The sequence below is a fragment of the Drosophila subpulchrella genome, chromosome 2L (genome assembly GCF_014743375.2).
Source record: "Drosophila subpulchrella strain 33 F10 #4 breed RU33 chromosome 2L, RU_Dsub_v1.1 Primary Assembly, whole genome shotgun sequence".
NCBI classification, from domain to species: Eukaryota; Metazoa; Arthropoda; class Insecta; order Diptera; family Drosophilidae; genus Drosophila; species Drosophila subpulchrella.
The window spans coordinates 11,412,772-11,436,182 of NC_050610.1; the positions used below are offsets into that span (position 1 = coordinate 11,412,772).

At 39.5% G+C, this 23,411-nt stretch overlaps 1 protein-coding gene across 6 annotated transcripts in view; it reads left to right on the forward strand.

The window, feature by feature from the left end:
- The window catches only part of LOC119548673 (myosin heavy chain, muscle), an 88,135-nt gene extending 65,712 nt beyond the window's left edge, over positions 1-22,423 (forward strand). For 4 of the 6 annotated variants that reach the window (XM_037856112.1, XM_037856114.1, XM_037856115.1 and 1 more), the window contains 5 exons: positions 13,369-13,649; positions 14,151-14,387; positions 20,072-20,267; positions 20,331-21,012; positions 21,075-22,423. In XM_037856112.1, the coding sequence (XP_037712040.1) occupies positions 13,369-13,649; positions 14,151-14,387; positions 20,072-20,267; positions 20,331-21,012; positions 21,075-22,080 (2,402 nt within the window). In that variant the 3' untranslated portion in view covers positions 22,081-22,423. Of the gene's footprint in view, positions 1-1,258; positions 2,376-7,015; positions 7,398-13,368; positions 13,650-14,150; positions 14,388-20,071; positions 20,268-20,330; positions 21,013-21,074 lie in introns of those variants that run through there. The other 2 variants (XM_037856113.1, XM_037856117.1) reach the window with 2 other exon arrangements.
- Positions 22,424-23,411: the final 988 nt, after the last annotated feature.

Genomic DNA, 23,411 nt, shown 5'->3' on the forward strand with positions numbered 1-23,411 from the left:
TGCACACAAAAGTTGACTAAAACCGAAGCCAAATATTGCATAAATTGTTGAGAGCCCAAAGAAAAAAAAACAGAGGCTCTTAGGGCTTGAGTAATTTCGCCTTTGAATAATATCTATACTTTGGCGTGAGAACTACGTTTTATGGCAGTTATGCATAAATTTTGATCGGGATATTTATGGGCATATACATTTTAAATAATTCACAGTATTTCGCAAGCTATGCAATGAGAGTTGGCTTTCTTCGATTGAACAATTGTTTTCGGGAGCTTACGTAAGTCACCGAATTGCTATTAATCTGAAACTTTCAGTTTTTGGCTTACATTCAATATCCGGCACATGCCATGATTATTTTACTCTTTAATCTATTTTGTTAAAGGGGTTTTTGGGTTTGAGTTTATATCGAATTTGGGTCAAGATTGTTTCGTCATGTTGGCCAATTCTATTGAATAGAAAGGCTTTCTTGTGTGGCCATAATTATTCCAGCCTAATCTCTTCAAACCTGATAAAGTTTATAGCCCTCGAGCTTCTAACTGGAGCGTGGCTCTTAATGAGCTGTGCTCGCTCAGCGCGGAGTTCTTTACTATCCGTAATTATTTCAGAGTTTTCTTTTCTTTTTCATATCTATATACATTTGGATTTTGCATACACTCATATGGCATCGAGTTGAAAAACTACTTTTGCTGTTGGCCAAGTGTGACGCGAAAGTCTTGGCGACAATTTTGAAAAATAACAAAAAATATATAATTACATTCCCCACAACAATAACTGAAGCTGAGATGATCATCAAAGTGAAAAATAAATAATAGTGAAAGGGGCGAGGTAACTTTCGATTGGATAAATCAATGGAATTTGTGACCTTAAGTCATTGTTGTCATTTCATAGGGTTTTATATTAAAGTAAATAGCTTAATATATATAAAAAACAACTGTTGTTATAGCTTATATGAGGCATTTTCTTGAAAAACGTACATCTAAAATTGAATTTCAATGCCATATTTATTATGGCATAATTATAATATTACCCAAAAATAATATAAACCTAAAAGGATGTATTTGAGGGCTGTCGCATTTATGGTTGCCACTTTTGAACAAGTGAACCTATTTTTATGAAAAAAATACCTTTTTTGTTAAGAACATTTCAAATGTTGATATTTGATGTATCCCCAGAATACTTTTATTCATAGTACTACCTGTTTATTTTCTGTCATTGGCAAATGACCTATGGAAATCATGGAAATCTTAGTGTTTTAACAAAATCTTTTTGCCTTGATCAATATATCGGATATTCTTGTTTCATAGCATTGTCAAAATTCAAATTTCATCATTCGTCAAATGTGCACAGTTTGAGTTTCCTACCAGTACTTGCCTGGGATTTTAAGGAATTGACTTGATGTAACATAAAGCTACCAATTCAGGGGCCAACTTTTGCTGTATGGTCGCTGCTGCAAAGTACCCAAAAACCAAAGCCAAAGCTAAAGTTTGTGTTGAAGTTGGAAATTTGGAAGTTGGAGATTGTGAGACTTAAGTTAAAGCCGGCGACCGAGGCAGCGACGTTGGCTTCGACAGAGAAAAGAGCGATCCACCGATTTTTGCTGTTTGGCTGCTCATTTTGCGGATCCGCGGTTAGTTGCGCGCTGAACTTCGAGACCAACGAACGTGTGTCTATGTAACTATATGCTTTCTTCGCGCAGTGTACGTGCTCAGTGGGTTTATAACAAATAACAAAAAATATAACAGTGTACGGACAGTTTGAGTGCCACTGAGAGCCAGCCACTGAAAGGCGCATGCTCCAAAAAATGGGTCTCAACGAGTTTGTGTCACTTTTGTACGGCTCCTCGCAAAGTCTGAATGCCAACAAGGACGCGACCACGTCCAATACGTACTCATTGCCAACGGTTGCGGATTGGAAAGAGTTCCAGCAGATGTTGAAAAATCACAAAAATGTGCAGGCCAAGAAGTATGGCTACAAGGACTATCATCATCCGCCGCCGGAAGTTAAATATGGTAAAATCTACACGGGAATTGGTTCGGCAGGAGGAGGAGGAGGAGGAGTTGGCAGTGGCGGCGGCGGTGCAGTTGGCAAGGGGGATTGCCCTGAGGGGGGCATCAAGAAGCTACTGAACAACAACAGCAGCACTCAGAACAACAACAATACGATGGCCAAAACATCTCGGATACCCACAACCACCTCGAAATCCATGACTTCCTCGGCCTCCTCGTCCGGCAGCAGTGAACTGGACATCTTCCGCTCGTACACCAAGAAGTCCATCAAGTCCTCGCTCACATCCTCGACGCCATCAAGCTCCTTCCTGTGGAACTCCTTTCGCATGCCACGCAAACAGAAGTCCTCGCTGGCCGAGAAGAAACGAAGCGGCGGTGAGTAGATGGAAAAAATCAATTGCCAAATTGGGAGATTCTGCGATACACATAGAGAAAGATCGTGCTTTGAAGTCCAATACGGTTCCGGGTAGTTAGGAACCTTTTTTGGATATATTGTTTTAAAGAAAGTTAAGAAAAGGGGGCATTGGTATAGTCACGTTATTATTTTACCAGTCTTATTTAAGTGGATTAAGTGGAAGATTTGTAAATATAGATCTATGTATCTGCGATACACATTGATAAAGATAGATTATAAACAACGGTGACCCAATAGGGAACATGCTTTGAAGTCAATTACTGTTTCGGATACTTAAGAACCCTTTTAAAAATATAGTTTTATAGAAAGTTATAAAAAAGTCTATGAAATAGTCTCCTTTAAATGGATTTCGCTTTGCGTTAAGTCTGATATATAGATCTATAGTTTAAAATTAATTTTTTTTTTATGCTACTTTAAAAAATGTTTTTTTAAATTGTCTTGATTAGCCATTTCAGTGTTTGTTTGTTAATTGTCCGGAGCAGATACAGATTCCGATTCCGATTCAGTCTGATCTACCCCAACCATCTGAGTGACCCATTTTAAACCCCATCTCCTCCACTAAGAGAACAATGGTGAATTGTTTTATTTTTTGGCCGTCGGCTATTTGGCTAACAAGAGAGTGAAAGATGCGATGGAAGATCTCTGAATTGGGCTACACAAAACCCTCGGAATCGCGTTGTATAATTCGAAAATTGCTTGGGCATGACCCACAACCCAGAGCAAGAAGAAGACGCGGCAGAAGTCTAACGGCATCCATAACCATCTTAGTTATAGGGTATGGAATACCTTGTGTTCTTGGCTAATGCCAAACGAGGCGTTACAATTATTACAGGCAAAAGCAGCTGGAGCTTGTCCTCCTAATTTCTTTTTCTGTTAGGTTTTCATATTTATTATATTTCTTTTGGTTATTTTGCTCTGCGTGGCAAATACGATTTTTTCTTCTTTTTCTTGCCAATTCATTATTTTGGCTCAATTATGAAACTTCGTCTTTGGCTTGAGCTGCTAAAAATAAACTCTATACTCTTGAAAAACAACATCTTAATTGCTGGAGTTTTCCATTTTTCATGTGCCCAGTCATTTGTTTGGCTTTGGTATTGAGACATAGTGAGATCACCAAGGCAAACAAATGATTTGACAAAAGTCTTGAAGCTTTTCAGTCGAAAGAGTGTTATATTTAAGAGGTTTTAGTAAGCGATGCGTTTATTTGGCGGGAACCTTTTTGAAATGATGATATTAAATCCAATGAGATTATGTATTGAAAGTTGTCTACCACTTGAAATATTATCATCCAATTTATCATTATATGTCTTTAAAAATTCGAGGGTAATATTATGTTTCACCTTATCAAGATATTCCAATTCTAATACTTTCTCTGCCACTTTTAAGTTGGCTTATAGGCTGTTCTTAATTCTCTGAATGCGATGCCATTTGTGATATCCTAACTGATGGGCAGCCCTAGCGGACCCATTCAATATTTATGGCTTCTAAACACTTTTACCCGAAAACATTATGAGTTATACTGCGCATGTCTTACAATCCAAAGGCGCAACAAGAAAATGGAAACCGCAAGCTGGCCGGTTGTCTCCTTTATTTTTGGCCCTGGACCAATATCGATTTTTTTAGGAGGCGCCTACTCAGATATCATCTTTTTTTCTTCCTCCATTTTTTTTTGGTCTCCTAAGATTCCCCGTCTAACTACCCCGATAATGATGACTCATCTGCTGAGCTACCCCAACAAGAAACCATTCAAAAACTTTCTCTCTCTGTGTCGTTTTGGTTCAGCATAAAAATTGCATAATGTACTTTTTCGCTTGTGTGTGTTTTTGTTGTGTGACACACTGACACTTATTGTGTATGAGATATGTGGACAGCCGCCTGAAAAAAGGACCTGCGCAGTCCTCTAAAGAGAGGCTCCACTGTTATACGCAGCTTGTTTACAGTGCCTGTCAAACTGGCAGGCTTTTAATGGTTCGTTTTTAATGGCCCAAAATGAATTAATATATCGAAAAGAGTTGGTGGAAAGATTAAAGTAGCCCCAAAGGCAATTAAATCATAGCTGATGAGTAAATTAACGGTACGGTTGCGCTTTTGGGCGCTAGCTAACTGTGACCACATGGCTTTTTTGTTTTAATGGAGTCAAGTGCAGGCTGGAAAAGAAAAAACCAAGGAAATAAAAGAAGTCTAGAGCCAACGAAGCGCAACAAATTGTTGCCGCCGTTTGGAGAATCCACCGGGGAAATTGATTGATCCCTGGCTTTCAGTCTCGTTTTTTGGCCGATGGCCAAGTTGTCAAGCGGACGCCACGGGGCGTATGCGCAATACCATTTAATTGCCACCGATAAGCATTGAACTTGCTTTTCTTCTGGCCAAGATTGCCCCGATAGCCCCTATCATTAAGGCCATACGCCTGTTGCTACACCATATATGTATCATACTTGGCTTATATGCAAATGAGTCTAAAGACTAATCGATTTCAAATGGGTTTGGGGGGCAATAAAAAGTGGATTATGACAGAGATTGCAATGAGATTAGGGTGGCTTACTTTAAAATTTATGGCATTTAAAGGTGCCACAGAATTTTTATCACAAGTGTTAAATTAATTGTTAGTATGGGTATATTTAAAAAATTAAAACAAATGTGTACCAACTTTTAATGACAATATACAAGTTGATTAGCTAGCTATCTTTAGAAATTAATGGAATAATATAGCGCCATGACTCTAGAAATACGTATTGCCATGACTCAATGATATTAAAGTGGTTTGCTTTCGATTTTATTGTATTTTAAAGTGCAACTGAATTTTCTACATAATTGGTAAATTATTAATAACTAAGCCTGAATTTAAAAAATTTATGAAAATTCATACATTTAAATGACAGAATATGGGGATCATAAAATGATATGGCTTGCGAAGTAACTTTCTTGGCAATATGGTATTATTTTAAAGGAAGCTACACACATATGAGTAACAAATATTATTAACATTTTATTAATTAAAAATTTAATGACTTTGTAATTAAATTTCGACAAAATTTTATATTATCAAAGCTATGGTTTTTATAATATTGCCAAAATTTCCAGCCTTTCGTCACGCTGCCCAACTTCCATTTGCGCGTTATAATTTGAAATTTGTGCGTGGATAATTTAATAACTCTTTGTCTGCCTTTCGGCGTCTTTCCCCATTACTCCGGTCTGCCATTCCCCCCAATTTCTATTTAATTCTTTGGCCAATTTGTCGCGACGCTTTGCGAATGGCTTGGCAGGCCAAATAAAACCCCACAGACCCTAGATAAAAAACTATGCCAGCAGCGACTTTTTATTGAATTACGCACTGCTACGTGCAAAGTGTCGCGCTTTTCTTTCTCTGTACTTTCTGTACTTTCTGTTTTCTGCTTTTCTTGTGCCTCTGCTGCTGGCAGTGCAATTAACACTTGTTGACAAGTTCACTGGGCCATGCCACGCTGTCCCCTACTTGGTTAACTTACTTAACTTATTGCGCGAACCGCCCACGCTCTCTGGCCGAAAACAACAACAGCTGCCATGATTTTGGTGGCATTAAATTTTGATTTATATTGGGTCATTAATTAGCCGCCAGTCGCAGTTTTTGGTCTCCCTCTTTCGGCTGCTGTAAGTGAGGCGAAAATTAATTAAATATTGCTCATACGCCGCGTGGCCCGCTCGTTTTGCGCCTGCCTTGGCAATTAAGTGACCCCCAGTGATGCAGTGGGGCATCCTCAACTGCGTTTGTCACCAGTTCTCCATTGAGAATAATAATTACTATCCCATAGTCTCCCTTTCGGCTGACGTCACAGTTCGGTTTTGTGGCTTTTGTAATTATTGCTGATTTTTTTATGTTCATTAATGCTGAGCACATATGAGCATGAAGTACACAAAAGAAAATGTTCAAGATAAAAATACTTAAATGATTGGGCAATGAGCGAATTATTATAAATTTTTAAAAGTAAAAAAGATAAAATATGTAAAAAAAAAACCTGAAAAAATTTAATTTAAAAAAAGACACTTTTATTGCGATCTTCCTAAAAATATCTATGAGCTATTTTGATAAAAAATATAATTTTTAAAATAGTACAACACTCAATATTTTTGAAAAATATCTCTACCATTAACAGGCTAAATGTTATGAACTTCAAAAAAATATAAATTATTTTAATTAATTTTGAATATTAAATGAGTTATTTTGATATGAAATATAATTTTTAAAATATTATAATATAAATTAGGTTTTATGAAAAATCCTTACCACTAAAATATAACTTTGTAAGTTTATTTATAAATTATAATTATTACAACATTACATCATAATTTAGGTTTCAAAAATTATCCATCACTGACAAAATGTAGCTAATAATTCTCAAAAATATTTATTAAATTGCAATTACTTTAGTATTCAACCCCGTTTTTCACTGTGTACTTCTGCCCCATTGGTGGCGATCCCATAATCCACCACATGGTGAAATCGGCTCCACAATTAGCAACAACTGCGTACCGAGTGATCAACAACGGCGAACAACGAACAACGACGACGACAACATCGAGCAAATGTGCGCCTCTTTAATTTGAATTAAATTCATTAACAGTTTATGTTTAGAAGTTCGGGATATCGGATCGTTCGTCGTTGTTCGATAATTTAATTTCTGCGGCGGGTTTTTGTTCATCGTGCGTGTGCTGAGTGCTTAAAAACGGAAGCGAAAAATGTGAAGACGTAGTTATAAGGGTTCAACATCATTAACGATGTCCCCAAGTGTCGCCAATTAAAATCGATCCATCCCACGATGGCAGCTATGCGTCCATTAATTGAAATCCCTAAATCCCAGTGCTGAATTAGGGCAAATAGAGCGGAAGCATTATGATGGAAGTGTACGAAGTGGGTGGCGGTGGAAATGGAGGTTTGGCCGATGGAAGTGGAGCTGTCACCGCGGATTCATTTGTGAACTGCGATTTTGAGGACGAGGGAATTGGCGGTAAGCCATCGCAGGGATTTCAAATTAGCGCGGGAGTGTTTCAATACAATAGGGAAATTTAGAGGAAAATTATTCTTGATTGCTGTTAAATAATAAAGCTAAAAATGACCAAAAGCTTTTCCAAATGGCATACCAAATAAATAACGTAATTTATATACATATAATATCCTACATGTGGATTAAGAGCAAAACAACACATATCCATTTAAATAACATTTTATTTGCTAACGAAATTTCGGGCAATGTTCTGCGTTTCATCAAAATTAATTTAAATGTTCGAAAACTATCCGATTGCAAATTACGTATACATAAATTAAATTTAAACATATGAGCAAAATACAGAGAGTAATTTACATATAATATATTTCATGTGAATTCAGACTAAAATGCATTTCCATAATAATAACATTTAATTTGCTTATTCAATTTTGGTAGTTCTGCGTTTTATTAAACCTAAATTAAATATCCAAAAAATATTCCGCTTAAATAAATCAAGTTGTTATTCAATTACTATTTTAAGTATATATGTTCTTGTTAATCTGTCTAAATTTAAATACACCCAATCTTCAATACCAATTTTATTTTAGCTACTTGTCAATGAAAATTCTTAGAAAGTAGAACAATTGTTCAATAGCATTTGAAGGACAATTTCAATGCAATTTAACATTGGTGGCGGACAAAAAGTTGCACTTGGATAAAAAATCTTTATTCGGCCTTTAGATGTTTTCCAAGTTGCGTCGCAATTTCCGCTTGTCTCACTCATCAAACTTTTAATGCACTTGGCTCCGTATATCAACCAAATATTGTGCAAAATAAAGAGCCAACAAAATATGAAAAGCACAAAATCGTATGTGGCAACAAATTTTAAACCAAAAATCATATTTTGCTGTCTGGCCACAGCGCAAACATGAATTTGGCATAAACTTTTAGATTTACCCTGTAAAAAATTTAATTAAGTGTAGGCGAATAGTTATTTAAAAGAAATGAACAAAAGTATAATAAAATTTTAGGTTTATAATCATAAAATATACATTGCTTGAGGTCTTAATTTACTTCAAAATATATTGTAACACTTTTTAAAAATTATTTTTTAAGTTTCTGAAATATATTCTTACTTTAAAAAGGCCAGCAATTAATTTTCCTAGGGTATTCCCAATTTGAAACCCTTTTTAAACCCATTTCCTCTGCTTACTCATTAGCTTTCCAGTCATGAGGCTTTTTCCTGCGGTCTTTTTCTATCGTGGGACTTTTGTTATTATTTCCATTCGTATGCCAACCGCAAAATAATATGAAAAGCATATATAAATCGATGATATACATATGTATAGTAAACATAGAAAATTAAACACACGTACATTTGCTCCACTCGGTCATGTAATGATTAATTAGACAATTTTGGTATATAATGCATTATTTTCGTCTATTTCGTTGGCTTTGTTTTGTTTTTGGCTTCGCAAATATATAGCAGACAATGTTTTCGTGCACAACTTATCTATAAATAATCATAAGAACTTGAGCCAAAAACGAAAAGTGTTTTAAAGGCTTATTTAGCGGCTGAAATATAAAGACAGATAGGAAAAATAAATGGGAATGCGCCAAGCGACGATACTACGACCTTGAAATGTGCGTTTGCCTATGAGATTGAACTACAAATAAGAACTAAAAACAATAACCAATGGCTGAAATAAAAAATCTTTGCATTGATGTGCCATAAATCCCTTGATATGTGTCTTTCATCACTGCCGACTTCGTGGGCAGTTTGAAGCGATCAGCTCATCATGGAGTCTTTTTCCTTTAGTCTCTCCCTGTGATTGACATTCTGCAGAAATGGATCTTGTGGATATACAGATATATCTTGTGGATATACGTACATATTCGTATCCGTAGTGCCTGAAAAGTTCTTCCGCTGGCCTTATTATCCCCATAGTTGCTATCCACTGTTTATTGGGAGTTGTTTATAACGACCCCAGCTGCCGGTCTTATTTTTTAACCAAACAAATTGAATGGCACAGAGCATAATTTAGTGCAAATATTGTTTACAGTGTGTGTCATTAAGGGTATGTGAAGAATGATAATGAATTGAATAGCATGCTCTCAGCTGTTGTTTTCAATTTAATTTAGGGGAAGTGTAAATTTCGGTTTTATAAATGTTGATGGCGCTTCCGCCTTGTAAAATGTATAATTAAAAAAATTAAAGAAAAATTATTAATAAAAAAGTAAAGCATTCAAAAGTTTTAAATTGTATTTGGTTGTTTAGGCCTTTTTACCATAAGTTTATTTATTAAGATAGATGTTTTGGCATACAAAATTCTTTTTCAAATTCCAAATAATCAAATCGAAAAATCTAAATTGTTTTTTCATTGGTTCTACTCAAAATTCCCTTTCATTAATTATTACAAATTCCCAATTAAAAGCTTTTAACTGCTAAAATCCTTGGAATGCTTTCTGTGCCTTTTCATAAATGATTCGCATGCATACTTGAGATACTTTTGTGTAACATATTTAGCTCAATTATGTCGAGTAATTTGCACAAAATCGCTGCCAGGCACTTGACTCTCGCCCACAGAAAGTGCCTCTGTCTCGTTGCTAAAAACAATTTGTTGTTAAATTGCAATTAAGGCAGTGTCTATCCCCCGAAAACCCTTTGCTCTTCCCCCGTTTCTTTCTATGAAAACTCGGTGTCCAAAGTGAAATAAAACAGATACAAAGTTACATACGCTTAATTTTCCAGTTGAGGCGAGTCGAGTGAAGTGATTTCAGTTTTAGTTTTTTTTTTCGAGTCTCCTAAGCGCAGCTAATTGAAATGCCAGTTTGCCATTTTGCCAGCTTCGACTGGCTGTTGTTCGTTTTAATTACGCGCATTTTCATTGGACATGTTTTTGTGGGTCGCCATGGGTTAAGACAGGTTGCTGTTGAGTTTTCCAAAATCCGCAGAAAAGGCAAGAGCAACAGCTGCCTAATGCCAAATAAGATATTTCGGAATTTCAATTATTTTCCATCGCCCAGTGCAGGTACGTCCGTCCCACTGTCCACTGTTCAGTGTCACACTGTGTGCCCACTGTGCACAGCATCGCATTTGTATTGCCTCGAAAATCTCGCAAATCTCGACACATGTCGGGTTTTAGCGAACCCAAACTAAAATCGCAACCAACCCAAACCGTCATTATGAGCTCGGCTGACCGAATGCGAACCCTGGACACTGACACCGAATCTCTTTGCCTTGATGTTGATTGATCTTGTATGGGGGAGAGTTTGCTTTTCCACCTGGTGGATCTGTGGATGTGGAGGTAAATGCTGCACAAGGTGCAAATACTGCTGCCAGTGAAAACTCACAAACACTTTCTATTGGTCTACGCAGACAATGTGTGTAATTTGGTTATTTGCAATTACAGTTTTTTAAAGAGGTGTATTTTTGGGATAACCACGTCCTAACTGGAGAATTAAATATATGTTTTATGCGTAGAGAAAGTTTAAAATATACCAGTCAGCCCAGAACTAACAAGTTTCTATCCTATAACTTACATTAAAATAATAAATCTGTAGGTAGTTATAACTGAGATTGGTAAACGTAAAATATTTCTGAAATGTTCCAGATACTCTTTTCATTTTTCCAACCTTATAAAGTATATATACCAATCACTCACCTAGCAACATTTGGGAAAATCCACGTGCCCACGACAACAGATTGAGAAAAAACCTGGCAGGACGAAAATTTCTGAATGAAATCACCCGCTGCTGAGTTTTTCCGAGTCTCATAAAAATCCAAGTGCAACATGGGCTGGTAAATGGGATCGGATATGGGAAAGTATAGTTTTCAGTCATATAACTACTGAGGTGGTCGGTTTTCAGCCATAAAATCGACCCAACGCCATAAGGGGTCTTTCGCTCACTCCGGAGATCTGTCGACAAACTTGTTGCGATTCTCCAGGGACAAAACAGGGCCGTGAGAATATTCTGGCTGCAATCTGGGGAAAATCCGCAACAGGACTGGGAACTGGCCAATTTTCTTGGCCTTGCAATTAATTGGTCGTAGCTAATGTCACTTAATCGCCTAATTGCCATGAGAAATGTCCCCTCGAAAGTCGTGTGCCAGACTTGTTTGAGTCGTGTGTCATTGAGATATTTCAAAGTCGGGGAAAAGAATAAGAAATTAGTGATCAGGTGGTGCTGAAGGTCTGTCATTAATAATTATTAAATGTATTCTTGGAACGCAAAATGGGAAAAGTCAAAGGAGCTCATGTTGGCAAACAAATTTCACAGCCAACTGCTTCAGAAATGTCAACATAATGTTTATCTTAAATCAAAAAAGACACTCGAAATGTTGAAAGCCCCCAGATATAATCAAATAATTTATGCTTTGATTTGTTAAACAACAAATCCATTTCATGCGAATCGGGTTTCGTTTACTTTACAGTTTCAGTGGCTTGCTCAGTCGCAGATTATTGCACAATCATTTAAAGCGGCTAAAATCGAACGCTTACATTTTAGCCACTTTGCAACGGCTGTCTTTGACTAATTTGTAAATTATTTTACAGCATTGATCAATTTCCTGAAACAGCAGGTTTTATTTTATTGAGAAAGAAAAATTGTTTCATTTTGTGAAAGTCAGTTCATCATGTAAAAAATAAAAATGATATGTTAAATTCTTAAACATGTGTAAAATATTACAAATTAAAACTAAATCAATTTAACATAATTATAATTTAAGTAAGCTCAATTTTATAAGGCATAAATAGTACCAACAAAATTCCTTAAGCAACAAGTTATTTTAGTATTAATGAATCAAAATAAAAGGTTTTCATCGTTATGAATATTAGCTAATCTTTTACAATACATATATTTTGTTATATATAAAAATATATTTTAATTATAAAAAGACTTAAGACTTAGACTATAGGGCTTACATTTTTGTAGGCTTCTTGAATTTCAATATTATTTAAGGAAATAGTACACTTTTTGTAGCATAGCTTGGTTTCCTATTACCTTGATTACTTTTTTTCGATATTCAATATCCAAATTACACCTGGATGACTTGGTAATTCACTTTCAATAGTTAAACAAACATCCCGGGGTAATGATCTTGATGACAACTCCGGAAGGCAACTACAAATTTCGCTCATTCGATAGGCAAACTTGTGCAAACACAGTGACAACTTTGTCTTTAGCTATGGCTATAAATTTATGCGGTAACATAAAACCGTCAACCGTTGATTATGGACACCACATCGGATATGTTGGGGTATCTATGGGTTTGTCCACAGCTTCGATTTGGAATCGTGGCGAATCGGCGCGTGGCTTGTAAGGAAATCGGGCTGAGTTATGTATGGGCAGGCACACACGATCGATGGATCGATCAGAGCGGTTAGTGAACTCCCTCCCCTGGATATATACACCATACATATATCATGTATTCCCTGGCTTGTCAAGGCCAATTTGTTGGCCACAAAAATTGGCCACGCATCCTCTCTAATTGACAGCCCCCCGATGAGAGGAGCCATCCCATCCAATCCAATCCGGTAATTGATGATGATGGCCTCCGCCTCCAAACCCAAGGCGTTATATTAGCTGGTGACGGTGGGCGTGGCAGCACTTACACCTAACTATATATGTAGGCCGCTTTCCCTTTTGTCAATAGAATTATGCAAAAAGAAAATTTACCGCCATTGCGGTTTCTTTCTTTCTCGGGCACGAAGCAATTACTCATGTAATTTTTTTTCGCCCTGGAGAGGAGTGGATATATAGCTAGGTGAATCACGGTTAGCTCATCATCGTTAGCTCATCTTCAACGACAGCTAGATTTTCATCTTCCAAGTTGATGAGCAAAGACTTTCGCTGGTCGAGGTTTGCGTAATCCCTGGTATTTGCCATTTCTTTGGCTTACAATTTGATAATAAATAGTACTTTCTGTAGCTCGTTTCTTTTTTGATTTATAGCACTTTCTAATTTCTGTCTTTAACTTGTATTTTTGCAGAATCCCTGCGTTCTGGTGTGGATCAAACCGAACTCCAGGAGCTGAACAATGGCCAATCCTCGAGCGGATGTCCAACTCCGCCGATGGCGCGGGACTCGAAGCGATCGTCCATTGGGAATGAGCTGCCCTGTGAGACGGAGGCCAAGTTGAAGAGGTGCGAGGACCAGAGCGGTATTGTCCCCCAGCAGGAGCCACAGGCCTCCAAGGCAGCAGCCCCCCTTCCGCCAATGAAACCACAGGATTCGGAGGTCAAAGCAGTTTCTTTTACTACTGCAAATGAGGTGAGTAAATGTTCTTTTGTTAATTTGGGAAGAATGAGGAATGGCGTCCAACTATAATTTGTATTTGTTTATTAGAATGACATATTTTAAACTAGGGAAAAAATGTTCTTAGTTTTTTTATCTTTGTATTAGATTTAAGGAATGGCAAAAAAAATATTTTCAATTTGCTTAGTTACATAATCTAAAATATTTTACATTTACTAAAAAGAGATAAGTTTAGAATCATTTTGTGAGTTCAAATTTTATATCATTATTTTTAATCTGAGTTGTATAAGCTCATCTGAATTTTAATCGAATACTTAAGGAACCAGAACTAGTATCGTTCTATCTCACAACTATCTATCCATTTCAAGATCTCTTAAATATGTAGATTTTTTGTATGTTTCTAAAAATGGTTGGGGTCCGATTTTAATAAATTCATAAAAAACTGTTTAAATATTTTTACAAGAACACAAAAGTATAAATTCTCTATTTACCTATTAATTTATTTTCAAACATTAGCCGACCGCCTTGTCCTTGTCCAACGAAGTGGCACCGTCGATCAGCTCGATGACGATGATGGCCACGCCCCGCGTTGATATAGCCGCCCAGTATCCCGTCCTGAAACCCTTCGCGGATGACGGGGTGCTGGACGGGGCCCGCCTGGCCAAGTTCCTCGAGGACAACCAGTTGGAGCGGCGGGAGGAGCACCGCCAGGTCCTGGGACTCGCCGTCATGGTGCAGTTCATGACCCAAGAGGTGAGTTCAGAAGTAAAACTTAAGAAGTATAGGGAGTAAGGATCTGGGATCAGCATGGGTGAGGTCGGTTGAGGGATTTGCTGGGAAAACAGGCGCCAGGGATTTATAAGCCCTTTGAAGGCAAATCGAAAAGATACTACTGGCATATCTATACCTTTCCCTGCCCTTTTTCATTGTCCTGAACATGTGCCGAGTATCCTTGGATCGGGATCACCTGCTCTAATAATTCCCGAATTGTTTCACATGTGCAGCACTCATTGTTTGAGAAATTTGCCTTAATCTATGCTTAAAGTTGAGCTAATTTTGTTTAATTGTGTCAGTGTGGGCTAAGCCTCGAACCCCTGAAAACTGAAAACTGAGCCCCGGACATGGGTGCACTTTTTGTGTTTGCACTAATTAAAAACTATACCGAAAATTTCGAACAAAAGTTGGGAAAAATCCCCTGCTCTAAAACCCTACCCTTTGCCGACAGTGAAAGCCTTTCCCCGGGCTGAAAAATGAAAGGGTGTGAGACGGCTATTCAATTAATTGTTTGCCATTTTTCGGTGTAAAGGATTCTGATAGAACAAAACGAAAATTCGCGGGTATACGGTGTGAGTTTTGGCAAGATTTCTGCTTCAAAAGCCTGCTAAAGGATGCGGAAGGGACAGGCTTTAAAAAAAGGTACCTGCTATTCTGAAGGCAGTCCCCTTCTTCACCTCCATTAAATCACAATAACAAGGCCATAAAAATCGGCGACAAATGCGAAAAGCATTAATTTAACATTTGCATATAGGGGAGGTTCTACGCAGACCTCATCTGCGTACATCATAAATCGATTTATGATGATGTTTGTCTGCTGACTTTTCAACCACAATTGCTTTAGGTAGAATTCGAATTTTCGATTTTCTGATTTATCTGTACAGCACATTTTCCCCCCAAGTTGTAGTCTTTGGTGTGTTACCAAAAATGTTGACAATTGCGTAAATCCATTGTCTTTGGGCCAACACATGCAGAATGCTGTCAGGATAATGGAAACAACTGCTGCTGCTGGAAAATCATCTGATTTCAGCCGGTCTTAAGTCTTGTGCAAGCTGAAAGTGACACAATCCGCAAATGAAAAGATAATTCCCCGGGCCATCAGCTGCTGGCATTGTATTGATGTCATTTGCGTTGGCCATTTGCAAGCGATTCTTCTCTTTTTTTTTGAATGGAAAGTCATTAATGCGGAAAGAAATTCCGGAATCCCTTAAGCTGTTGTCGGAATTTTTGCACCCTGAGCCGGGGGGAATTTACAGGAAGTTGTGCAATGCGGGAAGAAAAGAACTCAAATCGTTTTATTTTCCATCTGGGGATTTTGGAAAGGTAGAAAATAGTTAACAAAAAAGAAAGGCGAAAAATAGTTAACCAAAAATAATTAAATGAAACTATTATTTTTAAACATATAAAAGGATTTCAAATACTCCTCAATTTTTCGAAACGTATTGTTATTATTGTACAGTATCATTTAAAGTACCAAAACTTTTATTTACATTAAAAAGAATACGTTAATTATTTTAGTTAGGACATATTCAAAAGAGTTTTTAGTATTCTATCATTATACCCGTTACTCGTAGAGTAAAAGGGTATACTAGATTCGTCGGAAAGTATGTAACAGGCAGAAGGAAGCGTTTCCGACCCCATAAAGTATATATATTCTTGATCAGGATCACTAGCCGAGTCGATCTAGCCATGTCCGTCTGTCCGTCTGTCCGTCTGTCCGTCTGTCCGTCTGTCCGGATGAACGCTGAGATCTCGGAAACTATGAGAGCTAGGCTATTGAGATTTGGCGAGCAGATTCCTGAGCTTCTTACGCAGCGCAAGTTTGTTTCAGTAGAGTGCCACGCCCACTCTAACGCCCACAAACCGCCCAAAACTGTGGCTCCTACAGTTTTGATGTTAGATAGAAAATTTTAACTGAAATGTATTAGTCTTGTCCATACCTATCGATTGACCAAAAAAAAATTTTTCTACGGCCACTCTAACGCCCACAAACCTCCCAAGAAAAAAGCTATGACGTCAGAGCCAGACAGTGCGAAATGTTTTTACGCGTGTATGTGTGTGTATGTAAATAGTTGCCGGCCGAACTTAGCGGCAAAGAGAAAAGCACTGCCGGCGCTCAGAGAGAGCAAAGTGCGCGGCTAACTTATTCTATTGAATAATTAATTTTTCACGCCTACCCTAACGCCCACAACGCTTAAATCAGTCTTCCGCCGGTAGGTGGCGCATTTAAATCTCGCTTTGCTGCTTGCATATCTCCATTTCCCTTTGGTCGCTTAAGCTGAGTAACGGGTATCTGATAGTCGAGGTACTCGACTATAGCGTTCTCCCTTGTTTTTTTTTAAATTTACTTTAGATCCCAGAAGTTATTTTAAAATTTCGGGAAACAAAAAGTTCTCGAAATATTAATTAGGGTCTAGGCATATTTTAAAGAGATTTTATATTTTATAGCATTTAATTGAACTCCCACATTCTATATTAATATTAAAGTTACCTAAGAAAACCTTAAAATTCATTTTTTGAGTTTAGACATATGTAAAAGATTTCTTAATCAACATTTATTTAATATTAATTATAAAGGTTTACCTTGAATGCTTGAAATTGCTATTTTTGGTATCTTGGTTTTTCCTTTTTTCCTTTTTCTTAGGTTTTTTTGAGAGCCCACATATGTCTTAATGGCGATTGTATATTTTTCTTTTAATAATTATTATAAACAAACCCCCAATTACTTAAAATGTTTTCCCAAGAACAATTGGCGCTTGCATATGTTCGCACGCAATTTGCATATTTGTCTAGGTTCTTCGGTATTTGTTTAAGGCACATTTCGAAAAAAGAAACCCAGTGTTATTAAGAGGAATTACGGAAGAGCCTACCACAATATTTGGCTAACTTGTTGAAAACGCGACTACCGGTTTGGGCCGCAAATGCAAACATGAAGGGGATTTATTTGCCTGGGTTTTCTCTTAATTCCGGCGAACGAGGCAATGGCGCAATATTTTCCCACTAAAAGCCTAAACTGATGTTGCAACATAAATATTTATTTAAATACGATCCAGCGAGATTTCACAATTTGGTGTGAAAACCATGGAAGAGCGACCGGCACTGTTGTAGGGATACAAGGACATTGCATCGTTTGGGAAAAGGACAACCCGGCTCGTGTCCATTTTTATTAGGTCTTCACATTTTACAGCGCGTTATTAAATGCCAAGGATAATTGCAGCTGGCGATGGCATTGCCTTAAATCCATAAATTACAAAGTGTGCAACCTAGATTGCCTATCTTGCCGGGGCAGCAAAGGATTAAATCCAGTCGAGCCAGTTTCACGGCGGCGAGTCACTAATTTCAACACTTTAATTGCGACAAGGACGCTCGTCAGGTAAATGCCGCTGTCTTTGACCGGTCGGTCATCGTAGCCAGTGCCCACTTTGACTGTCACCCATCGAGACACCGACTTCCATTTCCATTTCCATTTCGACTGAGACGGAGACGGAGACAGCGACATGATGGCTATTAATTTGCTGGACAGGATCGACGGCGACGGCAGGCGTGTGGATAAGGCAATTTGCAACTTGGTCGGCAACTCTTAATTTGGGGATCAGATTTGGTCAACCGACTGGCGACTGCTGCAATCGATCGGGACAATTTAAAACCAGTTAAAAATTAATTTGGAAAACATTAAACATATCATTCAAGCAAGGCTTAAGCTTATATACAAATTAAATTTTGCAAAATGATGCAAACCAATTAAGGAATTTCTATATTTATACGAAACAAAGTGTTTTCTTTTTTATCCATACTGGTTTCACAACCGCATGTTAAACTAATAACAGGAGTTAAACTCTAGATTTTAAGGTTTAGTTTTAAACGAGGACGAGAAAAAAACTTATAATCTTAAAACTTGTTGAGTTCTATTAACATTTAACCAGCTGGTTGTAATAAATATTGATTAATATGGGGATAGCAAATTGCCACCTAACATTACTTTTTTGTGTATTCGACTTATTCCTGAAACTTAACGATTTTTTTTGTAACTCATTGATATTCATTTCTTAAATTATGTGGAAGATTTCAATATACAATACCCAGATTATATTATTGGTAGTGGTATAGGGCTAGGAAAATGGTCATCTATCACAACATTATTTGTTTCTTAAGTATTCACCATATTTTATGTATTCGAGTTATTCTTGAAGGTTTAAGGTTTATTGTAATTTGTCAAATTATGCCGAAACCAAACTCCTATGCAAATTACAATTTCATAGATCGAGTTTGAGGTACTTGAAATGATTTTCTCCAGTTCCTTCAAAACCCATACCCTTTCGAGATCCTTTGAGGCGCTCTGGCACTTCGATACGCATCCACCCAAACTGATGCAGAGAAGGTGCGCGCCATTACGGCGAAATTGAAGTGCCCTCAGTGGCCGCCCCAAAAAGGGAAAATTGTCTTCCACCTTCAGCTGGCAGACGCGTGACAAATGCTCCGAAGGGTCGGTGGCTGATCCCAAACCACATGAAGTTGGCCGGCGATCTTTAAGCCGGAATGGGTGGATCCGCCCTAGAAATCTTTGGCCAGCCAGTGGGCGTAGACCAGCAAAGAATACACCCACAATTGCATAGTTTCGTTTTTTCTCCGCGTGCTGGAGCGAAATTCCCAAATCTTTCACCCTTTTCCCAGCATGTTTTTAGAACTGCATTTTTTCATCTGCCTCGGAATCCCTCGTAAATATTTTGCTGGCCATATCCGGGGATATTCGTTTGATCCCTGTCGCTACCTGCGGAAGTCCTCCTCTTTCACTTCCTACCTGCTGTTCCACTATAAAAGCCGATGGTTGGCCAAATTTTGTCATCAGTCTACTTCAAGTATTCGTGTTCAACACACACCGTCTCTGCTCTTCGAAATATAGCAAAATGTTTGAGAATTTTGAGTTCACCAACGAGAATCTATCGGCACAGACCATGGACTTGGACACCGATTTGATTTGTTGGACGGTTCCCAGCACTCCAACCAACACCAATTTTATGGATAACTTCAATTTTTCCCAGGCCTTTGAACAGCAACAGGTATGCTTTGCATATACATAAGAAGTAGATCAATGGAAACAAGATTTTAATAATAAAGTGAATTTATAAAAATTTTGAAGAAAAACAAAGAAATAGTTCAATCAGAACATTATATATGTTTAATCATACAAGGAAATTAAAGTATATAACTAATATGTCGATAAAAATATTTATTTCTGAATATCTTAAAAGCTAAGAACTACGCAAGTAAATGTATCAATTGGTACTCCTACTTTTAAATTACTTTATAAAAAATATAGAAATTGTTAAAAAAGTTGTAGGTAATCAAGCATTTCCGAAAGCAAATAAAAATCTTAAAAATTTATTGTGTGGGATTTCCCAGACGACCTTTGACCGTTATATGTATGAACCTCTCGAACGAGACCCTCGAAAACCATTGTCTGCTCGCGGAAATTCCCCGACTCAGAGACATTGTCTCAATCTCAGACAATTTCGTCTTTGTGCGACTTCCGTGCAAAACTCTTGAGATCGAGATGAAAATTTCATTTTAATTACCCTAACTACCTGAAGAGACCCTAACTTTATAGCTGGATTTATAGCGGCTCGACTCTAACCAAGATCGTTTGTTTCTTTTGCGGATTACAGCTGGATGCGTTTGCCTGCAAGGAGACCAAAGAGCAGTGTGCCCGGACCAAGGGAGCGCTGGAGGAGACGATCCGGCTGCTGCAGCAGACGCAAAGGGATTGCGAGCAGCTGCGCGAGGATCTGCATGCCAAGGATGTGGAGTGGGCCGCCAGGGAGCAGGAAAGGGATCATCTGCATCGCACTGAACTGAAGCAAGGTGGGTACTCCTCATATTTACCTTATCAACAATAGCTAATGACTTGGTTTCCCCTTTTTTCAGCTGAAGAGAAAGTACTGGAGGTGCAAATGCTTGCCAAGCAAAGGTTCTGCGATCTGGAATCCCAACTGCGTGCCAAGGACGAGGAGAGCAAACAGGCCCAACAGGCCTACCACATGGAGGTCTCCCACAAACTCACCCTCAAGCAGGAACACCTGACCACCGCCGAGCACAAGATCCTGGAGCTGCAGACACGCCTGCAAAAGCTGGAGGCCCAGGAGCAGGAGAACCGCGAGAAGCTCATTCGCAAGGAGAACACCCATGCCGCCCGCCTCTCGGAGGCCAACCAGCGGGAGCAGGAGCTCAGCGATCGGGTGAGGAGCCTCACCAAGGAGCTGACCACCCTGAAGGCCAACAAGGAGCACAATGAGCGGGATTTGAGGGATCGATTGGCTCTTTCCCAGGACGAGATTTCCGTGCTGCGTACATCTTCGCAGCGCCGCAGTCCCTGCTCCAGTCTGCCGGATCCCGCCTCCGCGGAACTCAGCCGGCTGACCAGCGAGGCCGACAGCCTGCGCTGCGTCCTGGAGCTGAAGCAGGCGGAGATCTCCTCCCTCAGCAAGGCCAAGTCGGACCTCATCCGTGAGAGCGAGGAGCGCCTGAAGCTGGGCAACCGGGTGGCCCTTCTAGAGGCCCAAAACGAGATGCTGCGCACCGAACTGGAGGCCAAGACCGAAAAGGAGAAGTAAGTACTTAGAAAATAACCTTTATGTAAACCCCAACTAACCCTTACCTAATCTCCTCCAGGGACATGCAGCAGAAGATGGAGGAACTCCAGAAGGCCTACAAATACGAGAGCATCAAGCGCACGCGGCTCACCTTCGACAAGGAGGAGCTGCAGTACCACCTCAAGCAGCGATCCGTGCAGCTCCAGGCGGCCGAGGCCAAGTTGCTGGATCGCTCCACCAGCTACCATGACAACAGCCGCTGCAGCTTGGGTCGCAGTGGCCTGGACATTGCGGTGACCACCTCCTCGCCCACTTCGCCGGTGATGAAGGGCATGATCGAGCGCAATGACTCGGTCAGTTGGACCCTGGAGATCGATGATGAGTCCTCGTTTAAGGGTAACACCTCGAAGATAGTGCGAAGAGCTGGTTCCCTGAGAAGCAGCAACGAGCGTTGTCCCATCCAGCGACGACAGACCTTGTCGACCAATGGTCACTCCAATGGTGTTGCCACAAACGGAGGCTCCTCCCCCGCTCATCCCAATCCCCTCAGCCAGAGCATGTCGGCCACGGCTCTGCTGAGGAGCAGCAGCCACTCCGGGGAGACGGAGGGTCGTCCTCTGTCCCGCGCCCGCTCCCATTCGGTGTGCATTAAGGCTTCGGCCTCCAGCTCAGCGGTTTGCGAATCCTCTGGCCAGCGGCAGAGGCAACAGGATGAGCTCAACCTGCCCGACTGGCACGAGGATACTCCCCTATGCTCCAGCTCACCACAAGCGGCGGGAGCAGAGATGCGTCCACGCAGCTCCACCATGAAGCTAATGTCCAGCGAGGCCAAGAAGTTCCAAGAGATTCAGGAGTCGGCCGGCGAGGCCATGGTTTCCGGGGCCAACTCCGAGGACGAGAGCTGCTCGGCCTCGTCGGAGGATATGATGCGCAGCTCTTCCGCCTCCAGCACCGCCTCGGGCGGATCCCTGTCCAAGCGGCCCAAGCAACCACCATCCCGCATGTCCATCGAGGAGGCCCTGCCCTGCACACCCATGGAGGTCAGCTGGTCGGAAGACGCCGCCGATGCCAACGGACTGGCATGACATGCTGCCTACGAGGAGCAGATCGACCAGATCGCCGAGGCGGCCGAAGAGGCTTACGAGAGCGAGGACATTGAGGAGGAGGAGGAGGATCAGGAGGACGAACTGATCGTGGGCGAGGAGCAGCCGGAGCACAGCGACAGCGATGATAGCTTCTAAAGCGCTAGAAACCAATTTGTCAAACAAAAGAATAAGGGATTAGGAATCGGCACTTGCGACTGGTAGGAGCAGATTGAAGTCATAGTAGGAAGCATAGCTTGTCGTTTTCACTTCTATAGACCCCGTGCAGAAATGATGGAGATACCCAAAAATATATAATGATAATTCGTACGTTCTTAACTGAAAATGTTTGTGTAAATAATTGCATTTAGCAGTATGGTAGCTCATAGAAGGCGCTCATAAAATATAATAATAATAATATGATAATCTAACAATTAGTCGAGCACAGCAAGCGGAGCCGTCACAGTAACTTGGGGGAATTGAAACCGATAAAGAAACGTAAAAAAGAATTACATTTTTTAAAAGGGCGCTGAAAAAGAGGATCGAAGATGCCACACACAAAGCTAAACCAAGTTTAGAGCGTATAAAGCTACGTATTTAAAAACAGTTTCAAACTAAATGGAAAACAGAAATCAGAAAACAGAAAACAGTAATGGATAGCATTTAGATGAAGCAGTATGAATATTTGCATAAAACTTATTACTATACCACACTCTATAAGTATTTGTATGATTAGCGATATTGATATTGTATTCTAACCGCAACTCGCAATCGCTGATATCGTACATGTTACTCGATCCTCGATCCCCAGATAATAACCTCCCTTGAGCTCAAAACAAACCACTCACTCGATGTCCTTAATTGAAAACTTAATGCCCGCTATTTGTGGTCCTGGGGGAGGTATCCGTCCCCCCGCCACGTCTATATTATAATGTACCAATTAGATTGTCAGAGGTCTTCAGCTGTATCGCCGACCTAGCTAAGCTTTAATTTTGTGTTTTATATACATGTATTTATTATTTAGTCTTTAATGCCTTATAAAAGCGTTAAATAAAAGCGAGAAATTGAAAACAATTAGTTCGTACTGAATCAGTTATATATTAGTTCTAGCCTAACTACATTAGTTTACGTTACGTTTTTATTTTGTTATAATTGGAATGTGTCCGAAATATGCGAGTTTTATATGTATAGGTTCAGGATACGCTAACTTTGTAACACGCAGCATTGTCATTAACTTTTAAGTATGTTATTTTTATTATGTGTGAGATAATAAGAAGACCCGGCACCCATCAATATGAATATCCTGTAAGATACGGTGCGGAACCATCGGAAAC